The 26,937-nt window shown below is 34.5% G+C and overlaps 1 protein-coding gene across 2 annotated transcripts in view; it reads right to left on the bottom strand.

Moving 5' to 3' along the window:
* LOC149779581 (integrin alpha-PS1-like) overlaps window positions 1-26,886 on the bottom strand; it is a 169,138-nt gene extending 142,252 nt beyond the window's left edge. Inside the window, exon 1 of one of the 2 annotated variants that reach the window (XM_089940326.1) lies at window positions 26,424-26,886. In XM_089940326.1, the coding sequence (XP_089796452.1) occupies window positions 26,424-26,638 (215 nt within the window). In that variant the 5' untranslated portion in view covers window positions 26,639-26,886. The remainder of the gene's footprint in view (window positions 1-26,423) is intronic. The other variant, XM_089940327.1, reaches the window with a different exon arrangement.
* Window positions 26,887-26,937: the final 51 nt, after the last annotated feature.

Below are 26,937 nucleotides of genomic sequence, written 5' to 3'. Positions count from 1 at the left end.
AGAAGAAGCAGATGATGTGCATTGAATTAAAGAAAGAAATTATCGAAAAACATGACCAAGGTGTGTGTGTAGTCGACTTGGTGAAGCAGTACGAGCATAGCACTTCTATGATCTGCACCATACTGAAGCAAAAGGAGTCGATAAAGGCTATAACGCAAGCCAAGGGCGTTAAAATAATTTCTAAACAGCAGACATCTATCCATGAAAATATGGAGAAGCTGCTGATGGTGTGGTTGACGGAGAAGCAGCTCACAGGATATATCATGACGGAGGCTATAATCTGCGAGAAGGCACGAGCTATTTATGCTGATTTGCTGCGGCAGACCCCAGGCACTTCGACGCATGAGGCATCGGGTGAGCACTTTAAAGCCAGTTGGGACTGGTTCGAGAATTTTAAAAAGAGGACCAGCATTCACTCCGTTGTCAGGCATGGTGAGGCAGCGAGTGCGGATATGAAGGCAGTTGAAGATTACCTCAAAACATTTGCTGAAATTATAGCAGTAGAAGGATACATACCCCAGCAAGTCTTCAACTGTGACGAGACAGGACTCTTCTGGAAGAAGATGCCAAGGAGGACTTATATAACGGCAGACGAGAAGAGAATGCCAGGCCACAAACCCATGAAGGATAGGCTAACCCCCGCACTGTGCGCCAATGCGAGCAACGACTGCAAGATTAAACCGCTGCTCGTTTATCATTCGGAAGACTGCAGGTTATGTGGAGGGCAAACCCGAAGGCGTGGGTAACCAGGCAATTCTTTGTGGAGTGGGTGAATTTGATCTTTGGTCCTGACGTTAAGAAATATCTCCAGGAAAATAATCTACCCCTGCAAGCCCTTTTCATCCTGGACAATGCACCTGCTCACCCATCTAACCTCGAAGATGACATCCTCGAAGAGTTCAAGTTTATAAAGGTTCTCTACCTTCCACCCAACACCACCCCTATCCTGCAGCGTATGGACCAGCAGGTGATTTCTAATTTCAAGAAGCTCTTCACCAAGCACCTGTTCCGCCGCTACTTTGAGGTGACGGAGAGCACAAACCTCACCCTTCGGGAGTTTTGGAAGGACCACTATAACATCGTGATATGCCTCAGAATTATCAATATGGCCTGGCAGGGTGTTACAAGAGGACCTTGACCTCTGCGTGGAAGAAGCTGTGGTCTGAGGTTGTGTCTGAAACGGACTTTGAAAGACTCGAACCCGAAGCAGCAGTGGTGGAGGAGATTGTATCCCTCGGCAAGTCCATGGGCCTGGACATGGATGAAAGTGACATCAATGAGCTCATCGAGAAGCACTCCGACGAACTGACAACGGAGGAGCTAAAGGAGCTACAGACGCAGCAGCACACGGAGGTTTTGCAGAAAATAGGTGACGCGGAGGAGGCGGAGGAGGTTATCTCTACAAGTGAGATAAAGGAAATGTTGGGAATGAGGGAGAAACTTTCAGACTTTATTCAAAAGAAACACCCAGAAAAAGTTGCAACTGGGCATGCGACAGCGCTATTTAATAACACTTACCTAACTCATTTCAGAAACATTCTGAAACAGAGGATGAAACAAACCTCATTGGACAGGTTTTTATTGAAAACCCCTGCAGATGAAAGTGTGGCGAAAAGGACAAAAATCAGCAAATAAGATTCAGTTATTCATTTCAGCCTTTTTCCTTCACCTCCATCAGCATCTTCAAGTCATCCGATCTCCAAGGTAAATGCTGTACATTATACTTAATAAAACCAGTTTATTGCAGTACATTATATTGTATTGTGTTTTTATACAATATTCGTTATTTATAAGTACATTTTTCTTATTTAAAAACATGTATCAAAAAAATTGCGGTGTTTTTTGGGGGATCCGGAACAGATTAATGGCATTTCAATTCATTTCAATGGGGAAAATTGATTTGACATACGAGTAATTTGAGTTACGAGCTCCGTCACAGAACGAATTAAACTCGTAAGTCAAGGAACCACTGTATGTATATATATATATATATATATATATATATATATATATATATATATATATATATATATATATGGCTTCAATCTGAAATTCATATTATGTGAAGTTCAATGTCTGGCACATTTTAAAAATTAAATTCCACTGGTATACTTACTTTGCTTAAATATGACAATAAAATGCTTTATTTTAAAAAAATGTCTGACACAGCTCACTAGAACAAGCACGTAGCCATATAATCAGAAAATGTGGTGTGTGCATGCATGTGACATGGAAAATGAACCTGTAACTAGAGAATTTTCAAACGTTTTAAATTCAAATTTTTTTCATCTGAGAAAACTGATACAATTATCATCAATTATAATTCCCAATTTCTAGCTTTCAATAAAATATACGTATGAAAAAGGTGAGTTAAAAGACTTGAAAAACAAAAAGGACTAGATGCTTCACTTCACAAACCCTTGAATTCTTCAGTGCTGCAGTTAACAAAGAACTGCATACTATCCCATGCTTTACAGTTGATACGAGGTATGTAACACTTGAAACAAAGCTAAAATCAAGACTGCTGTACAATCTGAAGTTTAGGCCAAATGTAAAATGTACATTATAATGCTCATTTTAAATATCAAATTCGTAATGCAATCAATTAACACCAAGAACCTAATTTGTTGAGTGGTAGCACAAAAAACAGCTGCAAGGATAATTATGTATATATTGTTTGATGAACTTGACACAGAAGCTTCACCAACTACAAACCTGCTGACTCTCTGAGCATCATATATCTTATGAAGGAGTTACCTCCCCAATATCTATCAAGGAGTTACCTCCCAAAAACTGATAATAACTATGACAAAATATGTGATTTGGATTTTTAATGTAGCTTTAACAGGTTTCAGTCATTTTGCTACGATGTCTGCAGTGTGTGATGTCTAGCACTGGGGCATTATGCCGCAGACATGTAGCATCATGCCCCACCCAGTCAAATTATCCTGACACCAGGCTGACCAGCCCTAACACTAACCTCTTAATGCTGAGCACCAAGCAAAGCAACTGCAAGTACCATTTTTATCAGTCTTTGGTATAACTCAGCTGGGGTTTCAACCTGCAACCTTCTGCATCCGAGGTATGATAAAAAATAAATGTTTCAGTTGTACAAAAATACACAATTCAAAAGGAATTCATTTAAAACAATTTCTTCACAATCTGTTGAAAGTTACAAAAGTGCTCATTCAGCTGTTTGCTATACATAGTAATACTTGCTATGGGGAGGCAATCCCTAGCCAGGGAGGAAATGAACTAATGTGGTATGATAGACTCCTTATTACAAGGCAGGGTCAAGTGCTCCTGATTTCTCTATCCCCATTAGCAATAATATGCTGTGATTAGATACAATGATACATCAAAGAAGAGATAACATCTGGTATATTAAAGATAAAGGAAATATTTTTTTATATAAAAAAACAAGTGGACCTTTGCATTCTACTATAAAGTGGGTTACAAAAGAAAGCATTAAGGAATGAAGATTAAAAAATGGATGAACTTCAAGCACAGAAAATATACTACCCATTATGACCACTGCAGTTCATGTTTGTTCTTTAAATATGGTGGCTTTTTCATTCCAAATTTTTCACTTACAAAGACTCCTGCTTTTTTATTTTAATTAAAAATGACGAGACTTATTATTCATCCAAATCCTACAAGTGCATAAATTTTGGACGCAATACAACTTTACAAAACTTTAGAGGGTGTTTGCTTGTCGTATTTAATGTGAAGGTGTGTGGAAGTGAACATCAACCAAACAAACCTGAACTGATTGTAACAATTCAGAGATGATATCAGTCAGATAGACCTGCATGTAAATCAAAGAAATTTAACAGGGAAATTTATTTTCACCATAATGTTAAGAACATTTAAATTTGAATTAATACTTAAGTAAAAATTATTGACAAATAGACCTGCATGTAAATCAATCAGCCTTTGCAATTATAAACCTTATAAAATTTATATTCACAATAATTTTAAGCACATTTAAATTTGCGTAAAGAAGTCACACTAGTAATACATAATAAAACTGATGATGACAATTTTCAACCTGAGCTTTCAGCACTTGTTTTACTGCCCATAGCCCAAGATATGAATTTGATATGAATAAGAAACTGGGCATTTTATTCCATGGTTTAGAATGAAGCATGTTGTTTTAAATATATCTAATGGGGTATTCTGTGAACAATTCAAAACACAAACTTACTATAAAACTTTTACATGCTTTATAGAATGCATCCAACAGAACAGATTAGTGACAAAGTATGTTTGACTAAATGTACTTTATTTTATTGTTTCTCACAATAATGAAGTACTATCATTTCAACAGTACATGAAAACGTGTTCTTACAAAAGTTTGTACTAATCAATGGTGCCATCAATACACATGTGCTTATGGTAAGAGCAATACACAGTCAACTTTGAACTTCATGCTTAAAATTAAACTGTTTCCTGTAATCAGAACACATAAAAAATTTGTCTTATTTATTTATGTCATTTCTAGAGTTATAACAGCCATTTTATGTATGTATGCATGTACAAGGTTTCACATAGGCAACAAGCTCATATTTATTTCATGACTATACAAGCAACAGTGTCCCTGAAACTGACATAATGAACACTTGATTCTAAAAAGAAGGCCACACTGACCTACTTTTGGTACTAGGTGTATGCTTGGCATGAAGACTATATATAATTCATCTACCAAATGTTTTTTATCCGATAAGCCCATCCCCAGCCACATTCTAACAAAATTCTGGCTTGCATTTGCTTCAGATATCTTTGATTATAAGCTCACTTCAACATTTTGAAATTTTATCTTACTGAAAGCTGGTCCCTTTGGGCTTCATTGTTGCAAGCCACCGGTAAAAATCCACTATGCTCTTTTTTCACGCATTGATGCTTGTGATAAGATTTTATTGTTTTATACTGGCGATGCATACATCTGCTCAACCAATCATTGTTTTCTACTAGATATGCACAAAACTGCTCAACCAATCATGGTTTTCTATTGGATATGCACAAAAATGCTCAACCAATCATTGTTTTCTATTGGATATGTACAAAACTACTCAACCAATCATTGTTTTCTGTTGGATATGCACAAAACTGCTCAACCAATCATTGTTTTCTATTGGATATGCACAAAACTGCTCAACCAATCATTGTAAGTCAAGAGTAAAATTTCTTGGAAAGTTGATCCAACATGACCTTTCATGCTGACTGAATGAACCGAAGTTTATCTTCCAAACAGTCACTTATCATTCAATAAACATGGTACTTTCCTTCATAAGTAAGATCATCTTGCCTTGTGTTAAGTTGATGGTTCTTTGTGTTACTGATGGTGTATATTTGTTTATGTGAGGAAATCTTTGCAGGCTACCAAGCCACTGATAAGAAAATGAGTATAGCTAATTTTCACTTTGTGATGATGCCTGAGCTTATCAAATTGATAATAGTTACTAAAGTAAAACTGTACATGCACATTGTAGGTTTCAATACTTGTCAACTGTGGACAATGTGATAAACAAAAATTATGTAGTGCAATCTTCATATTCGTGCAGACTGTGAAGGATCAGATCAAGTTTGCTCCTAAATGTAGGTGTAAATGATACACACACAAAAAATATTGATTTTGAAACTTGTCTGGAACTTTCAGGGATACTGAGCTATATTTAAAACCTCATATTTTAAAACTTTTTCTACATCAAATTTTCAAACTGTCATGAGCTTGCTGTTTATATCATATACCTTTTGTTTCATTTCTGCTACTGATTATGAAATCTTTGATACTTGTTGTTATTATAGGGCTTAATGCCATTTTTCAGCACAAGATAGGCTATACATGGTGGCCAGTATATATATGGTGGAGGAAGAACCCTAGAAAATCCCAGAAAGAACCACGACACACCAGAAGCTACTGACAAGCTTTCTCACATGGCCACATTGGCTGAGCCAGAGACTCAAACCCATGCAGATAGAGGTGAGATGGCAGTGATACTTGTAAATCAATTTAATTTGACCTCATCAGTGAATGAAAAATGTATAAGCTCCCAATTCACATTTTACTGAGATAAAGGAGCCATGATTTCTCCTGCAAATTTACATACAAGGGAATTCCATATCTGGCATTTTCATTAGCAGGGGATTTTAAATTTTTATATGATATTATGAACAAAATCTCTTATACCATCTATACTTGCTTATAAGTCAAGTCAAACTGCAAGCAACAACGATCCTGATCTGCCATAGCATAATGCACTTGCAGACCAGGGTATATGTTGTTTGTTCTACTGAGTTCTCCTTCAGATTAATGATTGTGTATGCTCACAGCAAATCAACTACATGATTTTTGCATGCTTGCTCATTTTTAAGGGGTAGGGGTCATTAAATTTTAAGGAAATCTGCAAAATCTGTTTTGGATAAATTACTGCACAAATGAAATTTTAAAGTATCCAACTATTAAGTCAAAGTCAATCTGTCTTGTAAAAAAGTACATGTATGAATGTAAAATTGCATTTTTAATATATTATTGGCAAATCACACAGAGGAAATGGGAGCTAAGTGCCTCATGCAAGGACACACAAAGACCCTGAAATCAATTGGGTTCTTCATTGCCAAAAGTGAAGCCATCTAAAAAAAATGGCAGAACAAAGCTATTAGGCAAAATTAATTTTTCTTCTTGTAGTTATTGTGATCTTGACCGTAACAATTTGATCCTGAGATCAATAGGGTTTTTCCTGTGACCAAGCGCATACAAAATGGTAACTAAAGACAGAGTAGAAGTTATTGTCCAGAAACAATTATTCTTCTTCAGGTCACTGAAAAGTTGACCACTGCACTTCTGACTCAAAATAAATATGGTTGTTCCTTACCCAGGTACAAGCCATAATAAAAATGAAACTGCTGATGGTGGATAACTTGACTTCCTGAACAAAAAATAACATGATAACAAAACAGATGGATTGACACTATGTCCCAGCTTTTGGTTTGTATATATAAAACAGATTCCTTATTTCTGAATATTGTGTCCAGGTTAAGTTTCATTTCATTCCTAGGCTAGAGTACAACAAATCATGCTCATTACTACCCAATATTCTGAACCACCCTCTGGACATAGACTAGGATATTTGATTAAATAATGGCTACATTTGCATACCATCTGCTTATTGTGGCCAACTTTAAATATGTATCAGACAAACACAAATTATTTAATAAATGATGCAGAGAGTTCTTATCAATATAATAATATTGTGCTGTTGACTAATACATGTACTGACAAAGTTTTTCAGAAGAAATAAAGGAAGGCTATGCAAATGGCAGTTAATAAAGGTGGGCAAAAGATGTTTCTTTTATTAAAAAAATCTTACTCCAACTGACCCAATTTTTGTTGTAGCTTGAAGCCTGGAAGACACATTATTTAGCCCTAGCTACTGCCAGTAGTAACAAAAACCTATGTACATACTGTATGTACTTATAAGTTGGGTCAAACTGCAAACAACAAAGATCCAGATCTGCCAAATCATAATGTGCCCTGCTACTTAAAAAAGATCCTGGCTGGAAAATTCACGGCTTGCACAGTGTTATAATTTTCATGGTATTGCACAGTGTTATAATTTTCATGGTATTGCACAAATATATTCAATAATGGTCTTAGTTAAACATAAATGTTTCCTGCCAAGTATATATTTTTTGGTTCCTAGCTGGAGAAAAGAGACAAATGTCGACTGACAATAATGTTCCTAGCTAACAAGATTAGTTCCATAAATGATATATGGTACTGGTCAAGTATGGAGACCTTTACAACATCCACTTGGTCATCAAGAGAGATCTGCATTACAGGCAGTACCATCAATAGTGTTTAGTTGCCAGAAACAAGCTGTAACCCAAATCAAACCACCGATATATCCTTGTATAATACATCACTGATGATTATGCATGTAGTAGAGGCATAACTACTAACCTCTCTCTCGTTCCCTCTCTCTTTTGTACCTGAGACTAACACAGTGTACATTTTTGCCTCAGCTGATCATCACAAATCTAATATTACATTCACTAAAATCAAGCCTCTGCTAGGGACAGACCATTTAATTTCTTGGGTGTGTGTGTGGCTTGAATTATTTTAAAATTAACTGTCTTGCTTGGATTTGTGAAAAATGCATTACTTCTTTCCTCGTTTCAGCTGAAAAGTTTGTTTACATCAGGTTAATGCAATACTTGGAGAGGAAAAAAAAAATTACGTGATCCGTTTGTAGTACAATAGGAATGTATGGCTGGAAAGTGGCTGATATTGAAACACTCCTGGAGAAATCTAAATGGCATCAATGAAGCTGATGCAGTCACTTCAACTTACAACAAAATTTTTTCTGCTGCATTCATTGATTCCTGTTAGAAATTTGATAATAGTAACATATGTGGCTGCAGAGTTATGATACATGATACCATACATCTTCTTTTGTTCATTGCAATTTTGCTTTTTTAGAGAACCCTGAAAAACTCTTGTTGTTACATTGTTTAAAAGTGAACATGGATTCAAAAGACCAATATGAGTAGTGGCCAAAGGATGTGCTCAAATGAAATATTTTGTCAATACATGTCCCTGGCACGAGCTCTATGTAATTGATTCATTTTTTGTAAAACAAAAACAATCATGTGTAATCACATTTTTGGGATAGGTACATTTCTAAAAGAAGAACCACAATAAAGGTAAACCATATATATATATATATATATATATATATATATATATATATATATATATGTTGTATTTACCAACGTTTTTGCCCCTTTTTATTGCACAACCTCAAAAATCCAGTTACAATGTGCATTATATGCAGTACAAATTTTGTTTTCCAGTTTCACTTCAATTGGGGCAGATTAAATGTATATTAAAAATGAAGGTATAGTATACATGACATCGATGATTGAGAGTTTGGGAAGCTATTGGGTTGTATATGGTAAATAATGAAAATAATAGTGCAAAGTATTAATGTCATTCCCTCCCAATCCTGATCTCATTTCTCTTTTCTGCGTTCATCCAATAAAGGTCAAAGTATTAGATATTAATCTAGTCAAAATAACAAAACATTATATACTGTAGGATCCCAGGATTTTTTCTGACCCAGTTAGCTTCTATTACTGTATATACTCCCTTATAAGACAAGTTAAACTGCAAACTGCACAGACCCAATCTCTGCTATAGCATAATGCACCAGAAGATCTGTGTCCATGCACTTTGCCAGGAGTAATCAACAGAAGAAACAACATAGACCCTGATCTACTAATGCATCATGCTACGGATATATGTTGTTTGCTGTCGGTCTCGACTTATTAGTGAGTATATATGGTATTTCATCTAAACTGCAGTACAGAACTCTCAACATTTTCAAGAAACTTCAACTAAGCTTATTTGTGCAGTATATAGTATAAGCTAGTTCTTTCCAAGGTTTTTAGGTTATCATGGCCACCATGTATAATAAGCCTATCATGTGCTGAAAAATGGCATTGCGCCCCCAAAAAAACAACATGTATTCAGCCAATCTCAGTTATTCCCCCCTTGCATGTATTACACAGCCTTGTACGTATAAACTAGAAATGTGTTCATGATACATAAATGCCCCAACACAGCGTGAAATGGAGAGAATGATGGGCAATGGTGGGGCATAAAAGTAGAATCTCTCCAGTCTAGGCCTGGCCTTTATTACTGTCATGTGATTGGTTTAATACATACACATAACAAATGGTAAATTGCTCTGTTTTTATAAACCTGTTCACATCAGCCAAAAGTGATCTGATCTGATAGTTGAGTCCACCTTTAACTAGAGTTAAATTCTCACAAATCTGTATCACAAAACATGACAATTGGGTCTATAAGCACGTGAAACCACATTAAATTTGATTCTCAATGACAATGACCTAAACTAAAGTGAAGTAAAGTACCATAAACAGTACATTATAGACCCACCCAGTGGTAAATAGTATTGTAATAATATAACTTTTTCACTGTTATTTTTCAAGTTTGAAATCAATAAGTGTATTCCCTGTCTTAAATGAAAGCATCCACAAAATTTGATCAAGATAAAAGACACAAAAGTCAAGTTATTTTGCATAAACCTTTTGTCCATTTCTGTCTGTGACCCTGACTTCTAACCTCAAAGTTAGATATGTGCCTTTCTTGTCACAAATGCAAGTGATCAACAAAAGTTAGTCATGGTTTTCCATCTGTCCGTTTTCCAGTCTGTGACCTTGACCTCTGACCCCAAAGTTGACTTTTGTCCTTTTGGGCCAAAATGCACCGGTGTCATTCCTGTCTCAAATGCAAACCATTTACAAGCAGGTGATCAAGAATATCATGCAGAAAACCACATCTCTTTGTCGGGAGTCAGTGTCATTAACTTACCATCCCCAATTCAACAGAACAGCAGAGAATACCTCATCTACATATCTATTTCATGAAAATTGATGAAAAATGCAAAAGTGATATAAAGATGAATCTGTACACATTTTAAAATACCAGCTACACATGCTTATAAGTTGAATGTAACTACAAACAAAATGGACCCTAATCTGCAATCTGCATAATATGATGGCAGGTCAGGGTCAATGCTGTTTGCTCTACTGATTACTTCTAACAAATGACCACTCTCGTGACCTAGTGGTTACAGCGACTGCCTGATGCGGGAGGTTGCTGGTTTGGTCCCCGGCTGAATCATACCAAAGATTGATAAAAATGGTACTTACAGCTATCTTGCTAGGTGCTGAGAATTAAGAGGTTAGTGTTAGGACTGGTCGGCCTGGTGTCAGGATAATGTGACTGGGTGGGACATGATGCTACATGTCTGTGGCATTATGCCCCAGTGCTAGACATCACAATAAACTGTCCCACCGCAGACATCACAGCGATATGACTGAAGAATTGTTAAAGCTACATTAAAAATCCAAATCACACATACACACACACATTTCTAACAAACTGCATATACTAGATGGCAAATCTAGGTCACGGCAGTTTGACTTGTAAATTTTCAAACCAACATTGAAATTTGTTCCAATGTTACCAGGCTAAATAAACACACACAATACTCCTGAATACCTTTGTTACAATTTACAAAGTGATTCTGACATAAACGAACAGTAACAATCAAGCAAAAAGATAAACTGGAACAGAAATCAATTAAGGCATTATTTTATTATTAGGGTACTTTTTGTCTACTTCATTCAAAGATATAGAAGGTCTACAAGAAAATGTTTATTTTTGGATAGTACAAATCATCTAGTTTTTCATTCTATTACTGTCCAGTATAAAAAATTTTGAGTCTGTAGCTTGATGCACTATTGTCCATGTGAACATAACAATGCATTGCTGCATGGATGATATCCAACTAGCTCTACTAAAGAGCTCCTATGAATGAATTAAGTTGATATGTACTTGCTTCCAGGTAGAGTCCCACTGCAAAATGCCCAGACCAAGATCTGCAGTCACATAATGCACCAGTAAATCTGGGTCTATGAAGTTTGCTTGTGTGGAGTAATCATTAGGACAAATAACATAGACCCTGATCTGTGTGCACAGTATGCTATGGCATATTAGGGTCTATACAGTTTGCAGTTAGACCTGACTTATAAGCAAGTCTCTGGTGATCTAGTGATTAGAGCATCTGCTTCGGATGCGGGAGATCACGGGTTTGAAACCCAGCTGAGTCATACCAAACACTTATAAAAATGATACTAACAGCAGCCTCGCTAGGCACTAGGCATTAAGAGTTTAGTGTTAGGACGGGTCGGCCTGGTGTCAGGATAATGTGACTGGGTGGGACATGATGCTACATATCTGAGGCATGTCATGCCCCAGTGATAGACATTACTATAAACTGTCACACTGCAGACATCATAGCAATGTGACTGAATTTTTTTAAAGCTATGTTAAACATCCAAATCACACACACACACACACACACACATATAAGCAAGTACAAATGGCAGTTCAAACAGTATTTAAAATGTCTATTTGTTACTACAAATAGTATTAGTATGTAAATTGTAACTTTAATTTTTGGCATACCAGTACAGACTGTATTACCATCACACTTTAAACCTGTGATACATAGAAATATGCGAATTTGCGTGTACTTAAAAATGTAAACATAGGTATTCAAAATATAATTTACGAAAGTAAAAACTAATTTAAAACAATATTCAAACTTTTCCAAAGTAATTGTAATTTAATTAATTACATCTTAAATAAACTGTCCCCAGGCCTTTTAAAAAGTAAACTAATATTAATGTTAGTATTTTCCTCTAAATAATGTGGCTGGTAATATTTTAGGTTATTTACAGCAGTCACTTAAGGTAGTGCAAGTAGGTGGGGTAGTTGTCATACATGTATCTACACATCCATTTTGATGATCAAGCATATCCAAACAGTAGTAAAGATGCTAATTTACCCCCTCCCCAATGTACAATAAAGCCAATACACAAGAGCCATTACCATAATCAATTAGTTTGATGTGTTCTGTTATAATACAAGGTTTTTGTGTACTATGTGGGAAGCAGATGTCAGTAACTATGCTATAATGAATTCCTCCTGTTGGATGAAATGCAGGTCACTGTCTTCACTGCAATCTTCAATGAAGACAGGCTTCTGATATTCTTTTAATTTGGAAATTGTGGGGATTTGATTTAGATCAAACTTGAAAGAATTTTTCTTGCCCTCAACCCCATCAATTGGCAAAAGGTAAAGTTCAACAAATTTTGGTTGATTTAGTCTGGTTTGGTGGGGTTTTAAAGCCATAATTGACTATACATGGCATCAAGAATACGTGGCAGAGGAAGAACCACTGACCCAAGGGCAAGCTTTCTAATATACCCACATTAGCTGAGCCAAGATGCAAACCCATGCTGACAGTGAGCACATTAGACTAGTCTACCCTCTACTAATTTTGTGATTAGTACACTGTATCCATTTTATTTGGCTGTGTATTGTGACATATACAGGTACATACCACAGTATAACAAATGAATGACTTTAACTTTATCATCATTAAACTGTACCAGTATTATATATTAACTTTATCATCATCAAACTGTACCAGTATTATAAATTAACTTTATCATCATTAAACTGTACCAATATTATAAATTAACTTTATCATCATTAAACTGTACCAATATTATAAATTAACTTTATCATCATTAAACTGTACCAATATTAAAAATTAACTTTATCATCATTAAACTGTACCAATATTATAAATTAACTTCATCATCATTAAACTGTACCAGTATTATAAATTAACTTTATCATCATTAAACTGTACCAATATTATAAATTAACTTTATCATCATTAAACTGTACCATTATTATAAATATAAATGTATCTTTACTGCATAAATTTCTAACATACCAGTACAAAAATAAATGACATTTGTTTCACCAGAAACAGAGAATCAAAACTTATAAAATAAAAATTAGATCTATGATGCTAACATGGTAAATGAATCAAACAAATCAAATCTCTGATGTGTACAGCAAGACTTTTAAAAAATATCTGTTAATCAAATAGTAAACTATCCTATTAATGACTGAAAGAGCATTTAGCTCCAAGAGAAAAGAATTTTTCAAATAAATCATGATACTAATTACATGTATATATAGAATTAATCACAGTTCTTATAATTAAAAAAATGGCATAATTAATATATTATAGAATAACCTTTTAACTTTTAATTGATCTATCTTTTAGTTAATACAGGAACAATAAATAACTAACATTGTTCTGTTAAAATCCATATTCTATGGAGGAAACAAAGCCAAACAACAAACTATAAGCCAGGTCTAGCAAATTAAATCTTTTTTTAAAATTAATTTTTACTCAATTCAAAATACATGCACTTTGGATGGCAAAGTGTCTCACACACACACCTCACAACCTTACAACACTGCTGCACGCATGTCATGAGCTAGTATCTATTAACAGAGTTTTGTCAGCTTCACTTTAACTGGAGCTTTTTATCTGAAATTCGGGCATCCATCCCTTGGTGTAAATACTATGCTACAACTTTAAACATTCCAAGACTGAGTGATAACAGGATCTCCCACAGTGTTTTTCTCTGATGTTTGCCATTTTTTATGCAAGTTTTTGCTGTTCTTTGGCAATTAACATCAGTAAGTATGAAACACATGTGTGAAACTTGATAAGGAAGAACTGTATGAAAAACCAAAACAAAATTAACCATATACAAATCTGTTCTTAAATACAGAAACACAAAGAGGGAGGAAAAGAAAATAAATATAAAAAACAATAAAACATATACCATACCTTTACATTTAGAAAAAAAAACAATGTGACAACTCATTGTTTTTTTCCTTCTAAATGTAATGGTATAGTTTATGTTTTATACCATACCTTTACATTTAGAAGAAAAAAAAACAATGTGACAACTCAAGTTCTAACCAGCTATGGGGGTGCCAACAAAAACAAAATGAAGCTATGCCGTTGAAATTTGTTTTAAACCTCAAAATATGATGTGACTTTTTTTTTTTAATCTATTAAATGGCACCATATTTTTCATTATCATGGGCTTCAATGCATATCATACAAGGTTCTCTGGACAGTGAAATATGTATAATAATAGGCGTACATCAATTCTGGATGCATGAAAATTCCGAAAGCTCAGTCTTCAGAATAGAAGTTTGGTTCTTTTTGTCAGCAAAATACTATTTTATTTAATCCATTTCACTGCTACAAGCAAGCTATCAAAAGAAGTTTAAGGGACTGTAATGAGAGATAGTGAAGCAGAGTTCTCAACAGATATCAAAACTGAAGTCATTTTACCCAAACCCCAAAATCTAAAAAACAGAAAATCTCAAGGGTCAAAATTGATATCTCAACAGCCATTAGCTTTTGACTGTCAAAGGCTACCAGCTGGTATGGTTAATTATTCATGAAGCAATGGGATGTTTAAAGTTTTGTTTGTCTTGTCATATGTTAAATGACAGGAAATAGTTGAACAGCATTTTGTAAGAAACTTACCAGCCAACAATGAGAAAGACATGGCCATTACTGACTTTTTTTTTTTAAAAAGTGTTTCTCTTTCTGGCATTTTAAACAGAAATAACATTATTTTTTACTTAATTATATTCTGAACTTCTCAACATATTCTATTTTGAACTCCTTAAATAGACTTGTCAACCCGCAGGGTGTTGCAACTGTGGAAGGAGAAATGCAAAGGCAACCCAAGGAAAACCAGGTCCAAAACATACGGATTATGATTCTAAACCCGCTGAAGACTAATTTGTTTTTAAATTTAAGACAAAAATGAACGTAGTATGGCATGTTGCTTAAATATGAAATGAAAAATGAATGGAATATTGTTATTTGTTTTTTCTTCTAGTGTCTTGGAAAGACACTGAAAAATGTCAAAGTTGTAACATCAAAATCATAATTATCATAGTTATCAACTGCCTTAATTTTTCAATTGTAGATTATAATACATGTATTTCACAATTTTCACAATGAATGAGCATATATATATATATATATATATATATATACACACACATATTGAGGACACAGCAATACACACAATGTTCTAAATTAGTGCATCACAAGAAAGTATCCTCATTGTGCCCTAGCTTTAGGGCTAGAACTGCAACTTTTTCCAAGGAAGGAATCCTGAACTGCAACTTCAAAAGTCCAATAGAAACTCCTGTCATTATACAACTACTGTGCAGTCCAATTAACATTTAGTATTTGAAATGCAACTTTAAAAATCCAATGGAAATCCCTGTCATTATATAACTACTGTGCAGTCCAATTAACATTTAGTATTCGAACTGCAACTTTAAAAATCCAATGTCAAGCCCTGTCATTATATAACTACTGTGCAGTCCAATTAACATTTAGTATTCGAACTGCAACTTCCAAACTCCAAAGGAAAGCCCTATCATGTATAACTACTGTGCATTCAAATTAACATTTAGTATTCGAACTGCAACTTTAAAAATCCAATGGAAATCCCTGTCATTATATAACTACTGTGCAGTCCAATTAACATTTAGTATTCGAAATGCAACTTTAAAAATCCAATGTCAAGCCCTGTCATTATATAACTACTGTGCAGTCCAATTAACATTTAGTATTCGAACTGCAACTTCCAAACTCCAAAGGAAAGCCCTATCATGTATAACTACTGTGCATTCAAATTAACATTTAGTATTCGAACTGCAACTTTAAAAATCCAATGGAAAGCCCTGTCATTATATAACTACTGTGCAGTCCAATTAACATTTAGTATTCGAACTGCAACTTCCAAACTCCAAAGGAAAGCCCTATCATGTATAACTACTGTGCATTCAAATTAACATTTAGTATTCGAACTGCAACTTTAAAAATCCAATGGAAAGCCCTGTCATTATATAACTACTATGCAGTCCAATTAACATTTAGTATTCGAACTGCAACTTTAAAAATCCAATGGAAAGCCCTGTCATTATATAACTACTATGCAGTCCAATTAACATTTAGTATTCGAAATGCAACTTTAAAAATCCAATGTCAAGCCCTGTCATTATATAACTACTGTGCAGTCCAATTAACATTTAGTATTCGAACTGCAACTTCCAAACTCCAAAGGAAAGCCCTATCATGTATAACTACTGTGCATTCAAATTAACATTTAGTATTCAAACTGCAACTTTAAAAATCCAATGGAAAGCCCTGTCATTATATAACTACTGTGCAGTCCAATTAACATTTAGTATTCGAACTGCAACTTCCAAACTCCAAAGGAAAGCCCTATCATGTATAACTACTGTGCATTCAAATTAACATTTAGTATTCGAACTGCAACTTTAAAAATCCATTGGAAAGCCCTGTCATTATATAACTACTATGCAGTCCAATTAACATTTAGTATTCGAAATGCAACTTTAAAAATCCAATGGAAAGCCCTGTCATTATATAACTACTGTGCAGTCCAATTCACATTTAAATTATTCCATGTGATATTTGTTGAATTTTTTACAAATTTTTGTGGACGATACATTCTGACCTCACGTTAAACAAAGGACACAATTGTAGGCTAAGGTATGCTCTTGTACTAGTATACAATTTTCTTCTTCATCAGCCTTGGACCAGCTGAAAATTCTGCTGAACAAGTACATATTTTTTTATACCAAAAAGGCCCAATATTATTTTAAAGAATATAACTGCAGTTCGAGACAAATGAAATTCTGATCAAGTAAAAAAAATTTCCAGCCACTACTCATTTTAAAATTTCCATAATGTTACAATGTTTGGTGTATGTATAACTGGGGAGATTAAAGGATAACTAAGATAAGCTCAGGGATAATGCTGTTTGTTTATCTCTATTTTTTGTTTGCAGTTTGCTTTGTCTTATAAGGGAGTAGACACACTGTACCCAACCGTAATAAAAACATCTACAATTTTCTTACCAGGATGAGGACCCCCCTGCCATTTACCTCTATACAAAGGGAATCATGGGGATGGGGGTGGGGGCAGTATGCAACAACAACGAATGACAGCTGATAGATGATCTGCAGGCCTAATTTAAAAGAATCATTTAATGACTTTGCGTCACTTTGCCTAAGATGTCAGACACATGTAACATGTAATGACATAATTATAAACAGATGAAAGTGTTATTTTCAAACAAAACTAAGGTCCTCATACTCTGCTGACAAATCAACTTGAACAGACAAAACTTAGAGGCCTGTAAAGAAAGTCATCACAATGCCAAACTACAGGAATTCCAAAAAATCTGGTGTAGCACTTACAATAATGTACATGACATGCCATATCTACTCACTTATAATTCCAGTCCAACTGCAAATTGCACAGACCCAGATCTGCCATCACATAATGCACTGGTAGATCTGGGTCTGTGCAGTTTGTCAGTAGCGATATGTCGAACAAACAATATAGGCCCTGATATGCAGGTGCATTATGCAAGGGCAAACCAGGATTCTTGTTGTTTGCAGTTTGCTTCATCTTATAAGTGAGTACATACAGTACACCCAACCCTAATAAAAACATCTACCAATGGCCATAATGTATATCACATTAGCTCTTGGAATGGTTCTGACAACTGTCTTCCACAATCTAAATGAGGGAGATAGCACAGGAATAAATGTGCAAAGCAAAAGATCTTTGCCATTGTTTAGAGACAAGAGGGAGAAAAATGTCTTATAGCAATCACATCTTCCACACCAGATGTCTTGCCTCTCTTCAAAATGAGTAAGACACTTACTCACACTATTACAGAGGCTTTGGAAGATTCATATCTCACTTGTGCTGGAATGATTATGCTATATTATTTTGGAACAGTCTGTTGGGCCCCAATTTAAGTTAGTTATAAGTCCTAAATATAATACTGAAATACATATATGCTGCCAAAATATTTCTTATGAGTGTAAGGTCTACTCCCCTCTATCTCTAGACAGGGGGAATTAAGGGGTGGTGGTGGCAAATGACAGCTGATAGGTGATATCCGGGGCTTATTTAAAACAAACATTAAATGGCTTTGCATCACAATAAAATAGTTTTCTGTACAGTAAATTCAGTTTGCACAGGCAGTAAATATTCTTCTCTGTTTCTTATCTCTACATTTCTTGAAAACCTTTGCAAACGGAAAATCATTTATTGGACCCCCTATTATCTGTATAGTCATCAGTCTATTTACTGTTTCGACTGTCTGAACAGTTTCATGAACTAATCTTCAGGATATCCAAACAAAATTTTCCACAATTCATTCAGGTCATTCCTAGGACATTTCTGTCCAAGGATCAAATTTCCTATAAACTGAATTTAAAAAATGCCAGCTTTTCTGTATCCTGTGGTTTCTGCAGTGTTGGGTGAGCATATATCGATCAGACCGTTTTTCCTCCCTAGTTCCATCTTAAGCAAATGATTCTCACCAAATTCCCTACATACATCGGCTTCGTTTCTTCCAACATAACTCACATTTGTACACTTTACATATTTCCCTATTGAAATTTGTTATACTACCACTCTTTGAGACAATTCAATTGTATCAGTAGTGCAGCATCCACAGGAGCAACACAATATGAGCTGAACATTACCATCAAACAACTTTATTTTTTGGAAGGGTCCCATAATTAAGTCTTGTGAGGATGGGGGAGTGGAATTTCTTCCTATGCTACTGTAAAGATTGTTCCAAATGATGTCATCAGCAGCCATATTTGTAATATGCTGGCAGATTTACTGCTGAGTTTATTTGGTGTTTGGAAGTTGAAATAAATTCTGTGAATCTCATACTGTTACAAAAAATACACAAATAAACAGAACACAATACAGGCTTTTGTTAGTATCTATATATGCCATTTTTAAGTTGATTTTGGTTAGTGTGCATTGTTCAAAATGGCCAGATTTGGTGGTCTATATAGGAGAAACTGACAGGTTGCCCATTGTCCTGATAAAAAGGGCAGAATATTGTCTGCCAGTGACCATACCAGGAAACATCTATTGGAAAGCCTTTATAGTTTTTGCAAACTGCTTCATATGAGCATGATTGTCAAAAGACTGGCAGACGGAAATTTTTAGTAGATGTGTTGTTGGGACAACTGATGTGATTCAACTGTTTCCAGTTTTACTAGTCTTTAAAGAGCCACATTTTCTAGCATGTTAAATAGTTACATTTCCTGCCTTTTATACAGTCACATTTTGTAGTCTTTTAAATAGTCACATTTTGTAGTCTTTTAAACAGTCATATTTTCTAGTCTTTAGTCATATTTTGGGGTCTTTTAAATAGTCACATTTTGTAGCCTTTAAAGTAGTCACATTTTCTAGTATTTTAAATATTCACATTTCTAGTCTTTTAAATAGTCACATTTTATAGTCTTTTGAATAGTCACATTTTCTAATATTGTAAGCAGTCACATTTGCTAGTATTTTAAATAGTCACACTGATAACAATCCTCACACTGATAACAATCATCATTACAATTTCCTGCTTCTGCGGTCTAAAACAAAGCTGAATCTTTACAGCAAAACTCACCCCACACCACTGTATGGACATATGTCCTTTTGTTGCTCAGGTCCATCTCTGGCCTACATTGTAGGGGAAAAAGGTACGTGTGTTTGTGTAAAATAATCAAAGGTCAATTTACAGTTCTTAGATTCTGCAATATAATGGTAGATCTCAGATTAATGGAATGAATGATGGAACTTAAGATGTTGAAAGATGTAGAAGATCATGTGACTCTAACAGACAACAGTAACTTCTTTATAGGCAATGCCTGATTGATGCTGAAAATATGTTCCAGAAGTTATGATGTAAATCAAAATTGGCATAAACAAAAAGTAATTGAAATGCAGCTGTACACACATTGCAGCACATGATGCCAGCAATGGTGTAAAAACAAGCACACTGATGCAAACTATGTCACTAAAATGATACCATTAAATCAAATTGGCATAAATCGAGTGTCACTTGTATTATTTTATAGGAAATATAGATTTTATACTGAAACTATTAAAATCTTTACCAGGCCTAGTACACTTTTGCATATTAATTTCATGTATAGTTTGCTGCAGTGGTTGAAATTGAGCATGAGTGCGAGTCTGATCAGAGATGCAGTAATCATTTGCATGTTAACAAACAAACTTCTATACCAATCATTATGGAAATATTCACACTTTAGTTTAACATATGAAACACAAATTTCTGTATCAGAAACACAAGAGAAATACGAGATCAGGATGTCTTTAGTGAAGTCTGCCAGCTTGATAAAGGGGTACAGAAATGGTTATCAGAGGGAGTTTTGAATTTGAATTCATCCAGTAAAAGGTAACAATTAACTGTGTAGCCCTAACTTAATTTGTTCATCCTACATGTTAGTTCCCCATGAAGCCTAAATCACCATGATAGGTACAATAGATGCATCTAGTGTTTATAAAGAAAACTAAAAGCCAACAAGGCTGAGATCAGCAGAATGGATCATGGAATAGATCATTCCCACTGGCCAAACAATGAGGCTACAATGCAACATCATAACGATAATTAGAACAGTTACCAACTGCCTTAATTTTTCTATTGTTTATTAACATACTAAATATCTCACAATGAAAGAGAAATCTGATGACACACATTGGTGACAATAATAACACATAATGTTCTGAATTACTGCTTGGTAAAAAAAAAAATCATTGTTATTGGGACTCCTAATTTTATAACTGGGACTGCAACTTTTCCCAAAAAAGCAATCCTGGACTTTTTTTAAACTAGCTGTGGATAACTGCATAAATTGAACCCAAGATTCATCTGCCAAGGCATACTGAGTCTTAGAATCATTTGATCTGGCATAAACCAATAAAATACCTTCACTTCCAAAGATCTGAATTATATTTCTGAATTATATTTTTATGACATTATATTCCATACTTATTACTGAAAGCGGAATCAAGTTTTTGATAGTGCTTAATATTCGAGTTTGTTGACTTGTGTATTTTTGGGGTAATTAATCTGCTAAATCCGTCCTTTAAAATAAAACAGTACTCTGTCCCCTTCCAACTGGCACCATTATAAACCTGAAAATACAAGTACCTTTCTATCTCATCTTGGCAAACCCCCAACTTGGTTACTTTGTAATGGATTTCCACCAGTTCAGGAGATTTGGTAATGGACAGATATATGGACTGACAATAGAGGGTATCACAACATACATGTACTCGTATTTTATGATAGGAAATGCCTAACTCATTTTGCATTTCTTTTTCTATAAATAAAATCTGGCTTCACTGACCCATAAACATGTACTAGTAAGTATTTTACCCTCTTATACTATTAATACTAATAATAATAAAAATGACAATAATAAGTCTTCTGCTTCATCTTCTTTTTTCCCAGCAGTATCTCGGTACTGAGTTATACATGTATGTGAAAAGATGGCCCCATATAAGAAGAAAAGCAGAAATTGGGCAAAACAAATTTTAGTTGGCTACTTGTCACACAAAGTACTTCACACAAAGTACTTTACACAAAGTACCGAGTTCAAATTGTATTTTGTATCAATTTGACTCATCTTACACTTTACATAATACTATATCTACGTAACATGCCAACTCATTCAACTGTGTGGGCAACTTGAAAAGGTGACTTGCCCATCCTCAGTCACTACTCATAAATACAAACACATTAGTGGACTTTATTAATGCCTGCAGTGGATCAGTGTATTTTCAATACCAAATAATGGTTGGCTGTAAATGTATATCATGTAACTACAGAGTAATTTATTTCCAACCAATATCCCTGTTTAAGATATATGTAATTTGATAACAATCTTGTTTGTCAATATAATTTAGAATTCATATTATGCCTTTCATTTACGCTATGGCTGATGTTTAATCCCGCGTAAACCCTAAACAAATAAAGAACACACATTCATTCTTCTTTTATTGACTTGAGAATCATTACAGCACTTAGTGGGGGGGGGGAGGTAATTAACCTGTGAAGTGGCCAGACTAGTCAATAATCTGATTATTGTTGTGCACAATGACTCAAATTACCATACATAACTCTGTAAATGGATACAAATTCATACAAGAGTATTCGGATCACCAGTACATCCCCAATAAAATATAATTTTGCTACATTTTTCAAATTTCCTGCAAGACAGAAAAAGACATGCACCCCTACCTTATGTCTTCAATGACTCAAAGTTTGTCCTCTATTGGACAGTTTTCGCCTTCTTGGAATTGAGGTGATTAAATATTGTCAATGCATTGACAATTCATAATATTCATTCTGGTGACAGTGTATCATGATACAGGCACAACTATTGGTACAGCACAGATTTAAACATAAGCTAAACATTATAAAATGTCCAAATATTAACGATACCTGATCCATCTACCCCTTTGAAAGAAGCTTAACAACATGGCTGCTTACAAAATGGGTACAAATGAACTTATTAACTGATACACAGAAATTTTTAAATCCAAAGAAAATAGACTATCACAAAATACATGTACATGTTGCAATTATTAATTCTTGAAGTCATTTTTCCAATAATATCCTGTTAATGTTTTGATTCATTCCAACAAATATTTCTTCCAAGTATTTCTTGCATCTGTATCCTAACCCCATAATACAGACTGAACTGTCCAATCTTACCAACAATATATTGAAGGTCAGATGATAAAAAAACATGTTTTATAAAGAATAACAACAATACACATGTATTTTTCTAAATTTGTTGAAAGTGGACCAAATCAACAAATTAGAACTGTGAAGTACATGTACCTAGAAGTGCATTCTGAGAGAAAAAGATAGTTTAATGGAGGGGTCTTAAATATAGGCATCCTCCTCATTTACTGTCAGGCATGGCACATATATTCCAAAAGAACAGGATAACATATTTTTAGATCATTATAGTGCATAATTACAAACATTTAAAACTATAACAAAAAGAAATGAACAAAATTTCACTTTCATTTGCTCATGTAATTTAGGATATCATACAATGAATGTATGCAATAACACAACCAATGAATGTTTTCAAACAAAGTCACTGGTACAGTTTTCAGTTTATTTATGAATGCAATACTATCATGATACACAGCATATCGAAGAAAAATCATTGTGATATGTATTGGAATACAACACTGCTAGCAATACCCAACACTTTCTTTGAAATAATCTAATTATTTGGCTATAACCAGAAATGGACCGTAATAGACAAATAATAACGCAAATTCCATGACAGAAGAAAGTCTATCTGCCTCTATTACACATTAAAACAGCTTTTCTCCATAAACAATTATCTTTTACTATTAATCTCATTTTTATTCCTGCTGTCTATGACAATGTGTTATCTCAAAACATGTATTACAACAACACATGAACAAATATCTCTGAAAATGTCTCCGAAAACACTGTTTCTCAAAAATGACCTTATTCTGTGAAGAACTCCACTCCTCCACAAGAAATATCATTCAGAGCACTGTTTACCCTGCAAAAGCTCTGATGTGATTATCAATAAATCAAGAATTTTACAAGCAGAAATACAACTCGTACATGTACCAGTGAACAGTTGTGCTGTTAAAGCCTTCAAAAACCACACCAAAAATGTTAGGCCCAGACATTACTGCACACTGTACCAACATAAATGATAGGCCCAGACATTACTGCACACTGTACCAACATAAATGATAGGCCCAGACATTACTGCACACTGTACCAAAATAAATGATAGGCCCAGACATTACTGCACACTGTACCAACATAAATGATAGACCCAGACATTACTGTGCACTGTACCAACATAAATGATAGACCCTGATATTACTGTGCACTGTACTAACATAAATGATAGGCCCAGACATTACTGCACACTGTACCAACATAAATGATAGGCCCAGACATTACTGCACACTGTACCAACATAAATGATAGAACCAGACATTATTGTGCACTGTACCAACATAAATGATAGAACCAGACATTATTGTGCATTGTACCAACATAAATGATAGGCCCAGACATTACTTCACACTGTAACAATATAAATGATAGGCCCAGACATTACTGCACACTGTACAAACCTAAATGCATCAGTAAATACATCACAAATGTGATGCCTGGTTGCCATGAAATATGAAAAAAAGCAGATTGATACCTAATTTACTAAATTTAGTTACAGGGAAGATAAGTTATCCCAGAAGATTACACTGTGGTCATAAAAAGGACTAATATAGTTATTCTAATATATGCCCTGCTGGTGGTGAATTTTCTGAAATGGGGGAGGAGGCATTGAATACCATATACATCATAGGTTGACTGAAAAGATTCACATATTAAATTGTTTTGATTTTTCTAACAGTCATTAGATTACTCATGTATTGTTTTAATTATTGGGACATACAATAATGGATATATACGGATCTATACACCTTGATAAGATAAAAAAAAACTGGTTTTAAAAAAAGGGAGGGGGGGCATATACTAGAAGAGGGGGTTTCCATTACAATAATTACAGTATACTGAACAAGGGCTGAACATATTAGGCCATGAAATTTGAACCTAACATTCTACCACTGACCAAATTATACTGTCAATTCACAAATTTAAAATGTTTAGTTTTGGTGAGGTAGGTATACAAGTATTTGTTTCCAAGACTATTTACAGGCAGACTTTAATCTGTTGCTGGCCTGAACCAAAATGGCCTCTTATCACATTTTACCAAGTATGAGAAGCTCATTAATCTTTTATCTAGTAGAGGCCAAACATACAATTTATGAAGATATTTCTAAAATAAATATTAACAAATATTATAATTACCTGGAAATAAGCAATACTGATCACAGTATCATAAGCTACAAATGTGTATTTTGTTTTCAGAGTGTAGTACACATTACAAGTCAATTACACTGGCAATGTACAAGAAATGGTCCGGACAATATAACTAGCTTTTGACATGCAATGTACTGATACAAAGTATTTTATCAACAGGGGTCATCAAAACAACCAAAACAATTAATAAAAAGAACTTGCTGCCTTGCTTGTTACTGTATTTACATTAGATATGTTTTGTGATTGAGCCACTCCCACCAAATGATATCTCTGAACAATCCTTTGTCATTTTGGCAATCACCCTGCTTATCCTATGCCACTGATACCTGGTTAATAATAATAATAATAATAACAATAATAATATCTGAATTAAAAGTCTTGTAATTATGTAATAATAATAATAATTGATGCAACAAACATAAATTTGTTGTAATAACATAATTTACTAAATAAGGTTTTTGTTGGCATCTGTTTCTGTTTAAAGGTGATACTCCATATAAAAATGGAATCAACAACTACACAAGCGTCACTCAAATGGACCATAATTTGAGAGAAAATTGCACCTCTCATATTTTTAAAGTACATGCAAGCATTAAAAACCTTTAATAAAAATTTCACATAAACCAGGTATATTTAAATTGTGTTAATTCTCGCGCGCGTGTTTTGATGATTAAATTTCAAAAAGGAATCCCGCGTCCATATCCTGAACTTCTACCCAGTTCTACCCACCACCGTGACAGTGTTAAGACAGGTTTACATATTACACAGTTTGAATCTCCTAAGAATGGGACTGGTTCTTAAGTCTAATTATGCTAGACTAAGAATTTAATACCTTACGGGTATGTGAATTATGGAAGTATTATTCTATACAATCTTTAGGGTACCTAAACGAATTCAACCCAACCGATGACCATATCTACGGTAAAGATGCTAAAAGATGTCAATCAACAGTCTCACTACTAGTATCTTTGTTGTTTTGACGAATTTACGATCATTAAAAGGTAGTCATATATGACCATTCAATTGCCTTTTTTTCCACAAAGATCATATATAAATAAGAAAAATGTGGGATAAAAAATATAAATACTTACACAGACTCAACAACGTTTCTCTGCGTCGAGTCTGGATCGAACGGATTGGACGGCGGCTCCAAGACCTGGTGCTGGGCCACAGAAAATCCGAAATAACTGTTGTTCGTTCCTTTTTTAATGACAGGAATCGTAATGTCGAGATTAAATCCTAATACATTTGCTAACACAGAGAAACACATAATATAGACAAAAGCACACTTGGCCTGCCCCGCCATTGTTTAGGTTTACAGCGGGACTGTGCGACAATTTTTCGGCTCGCACCTGCTCACGTGTATGACAGAAAATATGCCCCAAGTGACAAGTTCTTTCGGTCGGTTGATCGTCTTAAAAAAAATGAAGTAAAATCTTTCAGTCAGATTTGTATTAACTTCATATTTGTCAGAATAAATCCAATATATATAATTATGAAGTTCAGAGTGAAGTCATATATCATGTTATGTCACTGCATAGCAAAACCAAGGTCTGCAGTTCAAGATATGTTATCGCCCATACCGTACTGAATCGTACTGAACAG

This window comes from Sinohyriopsis cumingii, chromosome 17 (assembly GCF_028554795.1).
Source record: "Sinohyriopsis cumingii isolate HCF-2022 chromosome 17, ASM2855479v2, whole genome shotgun sequence".
In the NCBI taxonomy this organism is placed as follows: domain Eukaryota; kingdom Metazoa; phylum Mollusca; class Bivalvia; order Unionida; family Unionidae; genus Sinohyriopsis; species Sinohyriopsis cumingii.
This window is presented reverse-complemented; position numbering and strand designations above follow the sequence as displayed.